General features: G+C 37.3%; 1 protein-coding gene across 2 annotated transcripts in view; it reads right to left on the reverse strand.

Moving 5' to 3' along the window:
* Window positions 1-30: 30 nt before the first annotated feature.
* Window positions 31-12,362, reverse strand: part of LOC114240496 (proton-coupled amino acid transporter 1) — a 51,426-nt gene continuing 39,094 nt past the window's right edge. For both annotated transcript variants that reach the window (XM_028171063.2, XM_089731888.1), the window contains 7 exons: window positions 10,149-10,271; window positions 7,101-7,251; window positions 6,102-6,311; window positions 5,658-5,930; window positions 5,159-5,337; window positions 3,628-3,797; window positions 31-3,011 (listed from right to left, as the gene is read on the reverse strand). In XM_028171063.2, coding sequence (XP_028026864.2) covers window positions 2,767-3,011; window positions 3,628-3,797; window positions 5,159-5,337; window positions 5,658-5,930; window positions 6,102-6,311; window positions 7,101-7,251; window positions 10,149-10,271 — 1,351 coding nt within the window. In that variant the 3' untranslated portion in view covers window positions 31-2,766. The remainder of the gene's footprint in view (window positions 3,012-3,627; window positions 3,798-5,158; window positions 5,338-5,657; window positions 5,931-6,101; window positions 6,312-7,100; window positions 7,252-10,148; window positions 10,272-12,362) is intronic.

Below are 12,362 nucleotides of genomic sequence, written 5' to 3' on the forward strand. Positions count from 1 at the left end.
TCACAATAGGCGAATGAAAACTACATAAAATTACTATTATAAAATCTTTATTACAGCATAACAATCTGTATCACAGTTAATTGTTGTCCTTCGTATCGTTAAATTACAGAAAATAACCTATATTTCTTACAATATCAGTTTGATACCAAATAAAAAACTAACCTAAATTTGCGCTGGTTGCCGTATGGGTGGAAAATCTTGCATAGAACAGAACCTATTATGAACGACCCCTACTCCTCGATACGGGTGTTCGTGAATCAAATCTTCGAGGATGTCGAAGCAGTATTAGTAATACAATAAACTAAATTTTGCACAAAAACGGTGGGTCCTCATCATGCTAATCAAAGCAAACCCGAAATTCAAAGTTACTAATACACTAACAGGGTCTTAGGTCCCGATTAATGTGCATTTTTATCTAAAATTGGCGTGTGTATAATAATTTTAGGAACACGTTTCCATATAAACTTACCACCTTTATTCATGTACTATCATCGGCTCAAAAGCCGTGATAACACTAAAAACCATCGGTGATGAAAGAAATTACTCATCACTAAACAATTAGTCGGAACAAGCCGACTTAAATGATACAAATTAAATTGGTCATGCCAATGACGAATTTTTTAATCACATCAGTTAAAAATAGTTGCATAAAATTATAGAAATACCCATGTTAATCAATAAAATGCAATCAATGCATTGTTTACAATCACAAAGTTCTTTATTTTAAATTTACGTACATAAGTATAATCACAGAATTTTCTAGACTGTTTCTAGAAACATTAATATTCTTAAAATAAAAACACATAAATAGGTAACTTGCAACTTACGTAATCACCTATGTTAAAAATATATGATATGGATTATGTTAAGACGCTATCTAATTACAATATGAAATGAGTTTTGCACATGCTTCTTATTCATGAAGGTATTTATTAATATAGAGGTTTTTGCTCATATACCGAAATGAATTTAAAAATTACTGACGCAAATATCTTTGAAGTACATTTAATCTGGAAAAATGTGACAGTAGTTATAAAAAAAGGTTTTTTTAAGAAAGAGTTCATGAAACATTTAAATTCTATTCAGTTAATATTAGTTATTATTCATTTTTTTCACTTACAGTTAGTTACGTAATCTCCTCACCATATACTACGTTTTCTTAATGAATTTCTTAATCATATCTCTATTATTACACACAGATAAACGAAAACAAAATAATAATTTGATATTTGAAAATCTAAATTTCAGTTTAAATGTTTATTATAATAAAATTCAAATCATATAATAAAATATGGATCAAGTAGGTAAAAGAAGCACCTACAGAAGACACAGAAGTCCCTCACTGTACCACGTGGCAATAGATATATGCAGACATAACCCGAGGTTTGACGTTAACCAGGCAGCCGGTCGTAAAACACATGTCAAATCCATATGCAACATCACAAAAGAGCATTCATCACTGATCCCACATAATGTAGGAAAAGGACAAGAAGATGACTACGTTTTGTTAAATTGTAATCAGACAGCACCTTAAAATAATTCGCTTAAAGTAATAAAAGCTTAAAATACACAGACTGGTTCAAAGTGTTGGCAGAAAAACATGGAAAGCTCACGCCTATCGGTGTTATGCGTCTTCCGGAGCCCATGGACACTATAATGTGAATATCTCCGTCCCCATCACTATACATTTGAAATTATTGATGGTGATAGGATTTTTTTACTCCAGATATAACCTCCGTCGAGTACTTAAGAGTACTTAACAGTGGCTTGGCTCTGTCCCTAGCATTACTGAAGTCCATGGGCGACGGTAACCATTCCCCATCAGGTGGGCCTTATCTTCGTCTGCCTCTCCCGGACTTAAGGGGGCGCGTGGTATATGTGGGATTCGTCGGTCGATGATGGTACGAGCCGAGCCGTAGACGCTAAAGACCAGCATCAAAGATGCCCACACACTAAACGACAACCCTGTCCGGCCTCGCTCCCTCAGGTCCCCTCGTAATACCTTCATCGGGGAGAGGCCGCCGCCTGCAGGGGTCGGAGCCGGGCGATGGATGGTGATACCTACCCCATTCGACAACTATAAGATGCGTTGTGTGATTATATAATACATAAAATATTTTTACGGATAAACCATATAAGCAAGTACAGAGTTTACTAAAATTCGTAAAAGTTATGTTGCCAGTCACTAAAGCTTAAATGTTCAGGACAAAACGCGATGACCGCGCTTATATACAGGATGTATTGGAAACTTTCTCGAAAACATTTAGTCGAGCTGGTATTTCGTAAAGCGATTATACTTAAAGATCATTGATGAAATCATATTTAATTTTATAATATTTTACTAATGTTACAAACTCTGCACGCAATACACTTAAGAATTAAAGATCAACAATAAAAATAAAGCGCAGCGCTTTTATTCCTCATGTTACAGTTTGACAGAGCATAAACAACAATTATTTATGCTTAGCTTACTAACTGAATAGTGTTTTCCATCCAATTTGGTTTAGTGATTTATTAATTTCATTTTAAAACTTTCTCTTCATTTATACCTATAATATTATTTAGCTTATGTATAATAATTAATTATGTTAACTAGTAAATTGCTAAAACTAATTGATCCAATACATTTCTGTGATTTCCAAAACATTAGATACTCATTATAATACATAGTTTGAAATTCGGTGCACTGAAAGTGACTTATAAATAAATCGATGAAATTTTAAATTATGAACAATCACTTCGTAGACTGCAATACGAGATTAATAATTAAATTCTAAATGCTCTTACAATACTTGCGATACTCTGAAATGTACCAGTGACGAACACGAATAATCCAAATAATATGATGATAGTGTCCTTTACGATAATGAAGACAGAAAGTCCTTCTTTCTTCTGAGAGGCCACGACCAACTCGACCAGCGGTGGGAACACGAGTGCCAGGGCTGTACTGCTTACAGCACCAACCAAGGAGATGAATAGGCCCAGTTCGGGTATGGATTCCGCCAGGATGACTGAAATACAAAAAATATAAAAATAACTTTATATTGTGTTAAGGCTTTTCGCTATATTATATGAACAGGTCGTAGAATTTTCGCCCACAGATTAGGAAGAAACATACCCTGATACTTTCGTATCGTATTTCGTATTTTCGTGGCGTATTTACCAAGGTTCCGTCTATTATTTGAAAAAAATCCGAAGGATACTTTTACTGAGCTGATTCATTTAATTTATGTGTTTGGAATTGAATTAAGATACACTTAAACTATTTTTAATAGGCTTTTATTAGCTTCAGACGTATGTATGTTTGTAACGGAATCTTTGTACATGATTTTGACCCCCTTCAAAACATCGGATTAACTCGAAATTTGGTATACTTATTAAGGACCGATGACAATACGATATAAAACAAAAATTGAAAGAAATGAAATTCAAATAAAAAATGAAAAAAAAAACAATCCTGTTTAACCAATCCTCAATATCCTGCCTTCTTGTTATTCTTCTGTTACCATAAGAATATTAACCACTGAGTATGGGAATGCAAATATGAAAGAGAAACTCAAATATCCTCTGGACCACCTACGTCGGCTCTTCAAGCACTACATACTTTTACTGAAATTAGATACTCACAAGTCAAAAGCACCAATAGAGCCCTATAGCCCAACTCCTTGGCAATGAGACATTTTTCACCGCATCTCTTCTTCAGCGCCGGCCAGGTGATGCCCACGGGCACGTAGAACTGGAGCGGATACGTGAACAGAACAGCACAGCCTATCAAGACTTGCACTACGTTGCTCAAACTAAATGAACAATTTACCTTTTATTAAGTACATAAAAATCACATTGTTTGAGATTCCGTCATCTCGTTTTTACCATCGCACTACCCGCCACCGGAGTAGAGTTCATCCAAACTACCTGGAACCACTGCGTTCCACAGTGCGTTTCCAGATATCTTTTTGCCACGTACCATACGGCTTTTGAATGAGCTCCCCTCCACGGTGTTTCCCGAGCGCTATGTCATGTCCTTCTTCAAACGAGGTTTGTGGAGAGTACTTAACGGTAGGCAGGGGCTTGGCTGCCCCAGGCATTGCTGAAGTCCATTGGCGACGGTAACCATTCACCATCAAGTGGGTCGTACGCCCTTATGCATGCAAGGAAAAAAAACTTGCAGCATTCTAATTATTTCTAACAATAAAATCACAGCAATTTTATAGGGTAATATTTTCAAACGCAATATTCCAGATGTTTAGACCTCGCCAGCTTAATGTGGGGGCCTTTATTTTACAGCATCAATGAGTTAGTTAACAGCTTGTGGGCGGTTGTTTTTGTATACAACTGCATTTTCGACCACGTATCTCAAGATAAGCACCGGCAAACACCAAACACCAAGTGTACTGAAAGCGACGGAGTGAACTAATTATCTTTTTTTATTTTTATTATTGCTTAGATGGGTGGACGAGCTCACAGCCCACCTGGTGTTAAGTGGTTACTGGAGCCCATAGACATCCACAACGTAAATGCACCACCCACCTTGAGATATAAGTTCTAAGGTCTCAGTATAGTTACAACGACTGCCCCACCCTTCAAACCGAAACGCATAACTGCTTCACGGCAGAAATAGGCAGGGCGGTGGTACCCACCCGCACGGACTCACAAGAGGTCCTACCACCAGTAAAAAAAAAGAATTTACCAGAGGAATATAATAAACTAATATATAAACAGGTAAACATCCACATTAAAGGTTCCTAGTTAGTAAGAATTGATACTTTCGAAATCAAAATCAAGCACACCCAGACCCCCATGCCACATTGAGGGAATGGGAAGAGATATGCACAGAGTTAAATGATTTTCACCTCGATGTTTCAACATAGTTTGGTCTGCGACGCGGCTCAGGCGCGAGTTGTTCAATCAAAGGTGAATTAATTACATCAATCCCACGATACTTCGCTTGTAACAGCCAAAGCTGAAGCGAAAATCTAGTTAACAAGATATACCTAATTTAACTTAAATCTAATTTAAAAATTGATGTCCCTCACCACTAGACAGATGAGGTAATTAACACTTACAGTTCTTCAAACAAATCAATATTCTATTTACCCTTGTACAAATAAAATGATTTACTAAACGAAAAGTATTCAAAAAAACATTTCAGTTGGCTTACACGTGACCAGGCTCCAAGTTCAAGGTAAGACTTCCCGCCACTCCTTCACCCCACTTCAGGTAACCAAGGAATCCAACGGTAATGAAGATGGAGCCCACTATGATCATTCCGATGTTGAGCACACCGAACGGCTTTTGAAACTCTTCGGGATTCTTCATCTCGTTCTTCAAGGGGAGCACCTGTAAAGAAAAACACTGTCAACAGTCGCAAAATAAATTTTAGTCACGTCATATTATTTTTTTCGAGAGCGCTGTAATCCGAACATACCTTTGCTTAGGTATAAAGATCATTAAGAACTTTTAAACTCAAACGTAACATATTTTCCTAAATAGGCTGCCAAACGCGATTATAATCGCACTACCTCCTCACAGGACCGAATAAAATAACGAAAACATACAATAACAACAAAATGACCGTCGCATGAGCGTAAATGCTTTGACATTTATTAAAAACTACTTTGGACCGCATTCGCTAGCTTTTCACTATACTAATTACTAACCAAACCAATTCCTTCGAAAGCGTAGACAGCAGTTCCGAAGTACAAAGGCAGTTGTTGCCACGATGCTATGTAATTCCTCGTATGAACCGATGGTAAATCCAAGGTCGCCTGGTAAATAACGACGCTAACTCCGACTGCCATCATGATGTTCGCGATTGTAGAGAACGGAGTAAGGTACTTAAGATTTCGCACCATGCAGGCCAGGAGGACAGGAATCACGACTATAATCATGTGAATCGACAGGTCGATGTGCACTTCATAATGGTCGCAGATCTGTGAAAAGAAACTTTGATGTAATTCAAGACTTATGTTTAATTATATGTACAATAAAACTGATTTTAGTGGAGTTACGATATGAGCTTTGAATCCGTTGTGAATGAACAGATTGTCTGTTTGTTTTGCATTGAGTTATCTCTCTGTACATACCTAGGTGCAAAGTCTTACCAGTTTAATATTGTTAGCGATGAATACAATATAAACGCAGCAGAATCCGAGCTGTGTGATACACAGGAAGAAGTTGACGACGATTTTCATGGTGGTGGCAAGGGGCCGGAGCCTGAGAGGACCTTTCGCGAACGCCAAGTACACCGTTTCGGCAAACCCTGGTGGCCGATCCTGTTTAGTTTGTCTGTGCATTTCTTCTGAACCATTTAACTAAAATTAATATAATTTCAATTTATTTTATTATTTACTAAAGGCAATGTACAGAGTCTGTGAGTAGATAAAGATATTCTTAAGATTTAAACTAAGTTTAAATGAAGTAGCCTAGGATAGCTTGAACAACCACCGCAAACTTATGGTGCAACAATATAACTATTATTACCCGATCCTGTAGACCGAATGGTAAACAGTCGACGTCGCCCTAAACACGTCATTACGGATCCTCCCGATCCATTAACGGTGCTTTTAGGTACCACAAGCACCGGTCACCGTCCTCGTCGAACCCGTCGCTCGTGACGAAGGGCTCAACGAGCGAATTAGCCCACAGACACAGCCCACTGAGTTTCTCACCGGATCTTCTCAGTGGGTGCGTTTCTGATCTGGTGGTAGATTCTGCGAAGCACTGCTCTTACTAGGGCCAGTGTTAGCGACACTCCCGGCTAGAACCCCGTGATCTCACCTACACGTCAAGGAGAAGCTGAAATAGCCTCAAGACTATCAGTATAGGTAGGGAAAAAAACATGGTTGATAACTGGTTGCAGGACCTCTTGTGAGTCCGCGCGAGTAGGTACCACCACTCTGCCTATTTCTGCCGTGAAGCAGTGATGCGTTTCGGTTTGAAGGGTGGGGCAGCCGTTCTAACTATACTGAGACCTTAGAACTTATATCTCAAGGTGGGTTGCGCATTTACGTTGTAGATGTCTATGGGCTCCAGTAACCACTTAACACCAGGTGGGCTGTGAGCCCGTCCACCCATCTCAGCAATAAAAAAAAAAAAATTACCAATAAATGTTGTGCGTGTACGCAGATGACTCCTAAAATAGCTGTCATTATAGGAGCGAATACAATGCCTCCGTTTTTGAAAGCGTCTCCCATCGCCAACAAACCACTACTAATGTTCCCTTTAAAGATGTGGAGTAGTGTGTCCCAATATCTGAAAATAATCAAACTAAATATCACACAAGAATAAAATGCTAGTAAGAAAAACAGCCATTACTTAATGTGGGTCATCCGGACGTTTGTGATCTATTTATATCATCATCATCATCATCATCAGCCTTTATCTGCCCACTGCTGGACATAGGCCTTCCCCAATGCCTTCCACAGAATGCGGTCCTCTGCCTTCCGCATCCAACGACTTCCCGCCATGCGCACTAAGTCGTCGGTCTACCATCATAATTCTATTATTTCCATTCAATTTGGGAAACATTGGGCTTAACTTCTGCAATTTAACAGTTTAATCTTTTCCCCGGTGCCTTGTCTTTGGCTCGTTTCCCCTTCATCTGAACAAGAATGAGAAGCTTTTCCAGACTATGCCTTGGAGATCGCATGATATGTCCGAAAAAGGTAAATATTCGATCTTGGCAAATGGTGGACAGCCGCTTTGTGATGTGGAGGTCTTGGATAATCGATTCATTGAACCTCATGGTAACCTACGGTATGCGTAGCTTTCTCCAGCATCACATCTCAGTATACTTATACATTTATACACCTAATAAATATATTAAAGTTCTTAATGCATCAAATAAAACCTTTCAACAAAGAACTCTTTGAGCCTAAATATCACTGCGAGATACAAAGGAGAAACCCCATTCTGGACCTAAGCGTTACACGAATGGGATATGTACCAAAAAATTCGTCTATTTTGCTTGATTAACCTATTGAAATCTTAGCTTCATTGACAACGGCCAAGTGTAGAAAATAAGTTGAATTCTATTTTTTGTTTTAAGCAATCTTTGTTAACATCCGCAACACTTATTTCAATATACGTAACTAGCTCCACAAACGTGCGCATTAGAATTAGAGCATCCCTAAAATAGGATCGATTTAGCGGAAATCGAGTGTAAAAAATAATTAATACTCTTTTGTTTTAGGATAAATGAATGTTTTTATAGGTATTTTAATCAATGTAAATAGAGTATGGCCATGGAATCGTAACACAACTACTTACAATGGCGGTAATTCAAAATATCTACAACTGACAACATTAAATATAGCATGAACGGCAAAGTTAGTCGACAAGCCACTTCTCTTCTTTTAAAAACTCCCATACACAGCTCTAGTCGCTATAGTGGCTCTTTCACAATGTAAGCAGTGCGATTATGGAATTCTCTCCCCCAACCTATTCGTGCTAGTTCCTCTCTAGAAGTTTTTAAGAGTCAAATGAAGAAACATTTCCTGTCACTTTAATCGTATTTAAGTTATTGTTTTATGTATTTTTATTTATATGTATTTTTCATTTAATATTAGATTATTTTTTTAATGCTTAGTTTAAAAATCATGCTTTAATAGCTCTTATATTGTACACTATTCCCCTCTTATACATCGTATTTCTCTCTGATAATGGTTTGCTGGAAGAAAACTCATGAATGAGTTAAGCTCGCCTTTGTACATAGTATTTAGACATTCTTTAAATCTGTTTTTATTGTATTTTCTTTTTGTGTACAATAAATATAAATAAATAAAATGAAAGGGTAGTTTTGCATTTTTATATTAATGTGACTATGCCATAGAAAAACACAAATGTATCAAATCGTGTTATGTTATCTTTAATGTTGCCAACTGAAGATATTTTGGATTGCCGCTATTTAGTTGTGCCATGATTCGCTGGCCAGACTATAAGCTTAATCTCATTGAATAACGTAACGTAAAGCACCAAAATCTACTAACAAAATCATTAAAATAAATAAATAACTGTGCAATTTAGTTATGATACGAAATCATGTCGGCAACTGCGGCAATTCAAAATATTTTCAACTGGCAATCTTAAATATAACATGAAAAACCCGATTTGGTACTTTTGAGTTTTTCTATGGTGTAGTTACAATAATAATTTTACTGGTGGTAGGATCTCTTGTGAGTCCGCGCCTCCCGCTCGCCTATTTCTGCCGTGAAGCAGTAATGCGTTTCGGTTTGAAGGGCGGACCAGCCGTTGTAACTATATTGAGACCTTAGAACTTATATCACAAGGTGGATGGCGCATTTACGTCGTAGATGTCTATGGGCTCCAGTAACCACTTAGCACCAGGTGGGCTGTGAACTCGCTCACCCATCTAAGAAATAAAAAAAAGGCATGAAATAAAATAAAATGAAATGAGATAATATGGGAGCACGTAATGATTTATATTTTATATAAAAAGTTATCATATAAATATCGTTTTTCATATAAAAAAGTTTTCATTCAAATTAAAATAAGACTGACCTAAATGTCTTAGTTACCAGGTCATAAAATGCCTTTAAAAATTATTTCGTGCGCAGCGCGTTTCGCATTACGTTGTTTTTAATTTTTGGCTTTCGTTCGTTTTCGTAAATAATCTTTCTCGCGATTTCTCGTAACAGGTTCCATTTTTATTTTCAAGAAACCAACAGGTTTCGTAAAAAATTACTCATCTTTAGTAGGAAACAGCCTCAAAAATATCGTTTTTTAATAAAATATCTCGAACAATAAACATAACCTAAAATGTAGACATTGTCTGATTTTACCAATTTGGCCATTGCTGGGAGACCTGAAAATTGGGCTCATGAAACCTTCTTAGGTATTGTAATTTATGCCCAAATTCTAGCACTGTAACGTCAGGCCCAAGTTTGTATGGATTTCGGGTTTCTCCTTTCAATATCATTACAAGAAACGTCTTAAAACTTTGTTTTCTATTCCTCAAAGATAACTTATGTATATAGCACTTATTGTGTTCGTTTTACTTATATGATATTCAAATAATAATAATTCCACTTCAGCACTCATCATGAACTTGGTTTTCTGATACAGATCCTTAGTCATCTTATACATGAGTTGACAACATATTGCCGTAATGCTATGCTTTATTTACTTACGAAGTTGGATGCCTGACTTTGTGTCCGTCGCGTGTCTTTCCTCTCTCCATATCCAGCTGACCCTTGGTGTGAGGCAGGATCTGCTCCCGAGATTGAAACATTCCGTAAGGCTCTGTGACGGTGCTAAAAAAAACAATACATTAGAAACATAATCATTCGACAAAACAATCCGAATTGATGACATTTTATGGAATCTCCCTTAACTTCCGAACGTTTAATAACAGAATCGATTATCTTATCGAATACCTTTTTAGTATTTTTAACGTGATTAACATCAATTAGCTTACGCACCTTACAAACCACAAGATATTATTATAACGATCGGTGCGTCTTATTAACATTTACTGGGGTTGGGTACATTTACTTTTTACAATAAAGTAGCACTAACATAACACAGTGTATGTTTTGATGTAACAAGTTTTTCTCTAATAAAACATCATTGATAACGTGAGATATTATGTACTAAGAAAGTTCAATGATCTTATAACTTCATCAAATCATTAGGTTCGATCGATCGAAACGAACGGGTTTATCTATAATCCTAACGATGCTCTTTTAGGTTTAGTTAAATAAAAAAAATAAAAATTAACACTAGCTTCGCTAATAAATCATGGGGGTATTATTTTTCCTACCTATTCTAATAACTTCGAGCAAGCAGCATTTGCTACCGGGAACTTCTTCCCCCTCTCATTCCCACAACTAGCGAGGGGCCCACCACACAGCGTACCACCACCTCACTAGACGGGGCTCTAACCTGATGAATATGCTAACACTAGCCCTAGCAAGAGCAATGCTTCGCAGAATCTACTACCGGATTAGAAACGATACCCACTAAGAAGATCCGTCCAGAAACTCAGTGGATTGTGTGTCAGTGTCTGAGGGTTAATTTGCTTACCGAATCCTTCGACAAGAATGGCAACTGATTCTTGAGGTATATAAAAGCATCGAGAGTGAATCGGGAGGATCTAAAATGAGGTTTTTTGGCCGACGGCGACTGTTTTCCGTTCTGTCTGCAGGATCACGTACGGTCAGGGGTAGCAACACGGTGCTGTTTTCTGTACGATCGTAGAAGTGGTAGGAGGAGCCGAGGATATGCAGAAGTGGCACAGAAAAATCCAGGAGAAACTTATTCGAAGAGGCCACGACGTTCAGCGTTGAGGATTATCGACGCAAGGAAGAAGAGTAGTGGTAGGTGACCGTCCACTATATTTATTGATGAAGTCATCTCCAGGATCTTTGCTCGGTGGTAACCGGTTAACACACGGGGGGCTTAAAGCCCACCATGCCCAATAAATAAATAAACTGCGTGTTACTCTGCCTGTTCCGCAATCCAATCGTACCAGTACAAACAAATACCTTGACAACATTGTACTCAATCCTAATCTCGGCTACTTTTTTGTTTGTAATAAATACTACCTAGTCAGATAGATTATGATCTTCGCTCAAAACACAAGTCACGATTATTTGAGACGTTTTCTTTTGAACACGTTTGAGCACGTCTTAATATAGTTTACTATTTTGCACCGTTTTGTTTGACAACTAAATTGTTGTCGAATCTTATTAGTTATTTGTAATATATGAAGAACCTGGACTGTGTTTTATTGTTCTTTATGAAACTTATATTTAGAAAAGCTTATTGCGAACTTGGCCTTCCTGAGAGCGAAGAGGTCAAAACATAACTTCAATTACTTCAGCTATTTAAGTTGAAATCGATCTAAGCTACGAAATTCATGTCTGCGGTGTCTGATCCGCTGCTGGCTACATGACAAATTATCATATGGTCCTACCATTCGACCAATTCAGTCCAATATGATACTAGTATCGATATGATAATAGCCATTATGAATAAAAGTAGAAACCAACACAATACTTGTGAACTCTGCCCGTTTAAAGCATTTAGCAAATCACAATCATACCAATAAATGTTATTTTTAGACTTCATTTGAAATACGGTTCATTTGGAATAGGTTCTAGCGCTGAGAGTGAAACATTTAGACATGTTCTTAATTTAAAACCACTATTAGACCCAGTCTTCGAAATACACTGCAGATGACTTGAGAATCAACAATTCAATTCATTCAGTTCATTAAACTCACGGCTACAATCATGACAATTATTTATTTTAGTCAATTTAAATTTCCTCCATTACATAAATGAGATTTCCGACTTCACAGTTTCTGATAAATGTTTGTCAATCTGTTGAGATCGATTTTT

Source organism: Bombyx mandarina, chromosome 01, assembly GCF_030267445.1.
Source record: "Bombyx mandarina strain Sakado chromosome 01, ASM3026744v2".
NCBI classification, from domain to species: domain Eukaryota; kingdom Metazoa; phylum Arthropoda; class Insecta; order Lepidoptera; family Bombycidae; genus Bombyx; species Bombyx mandarina.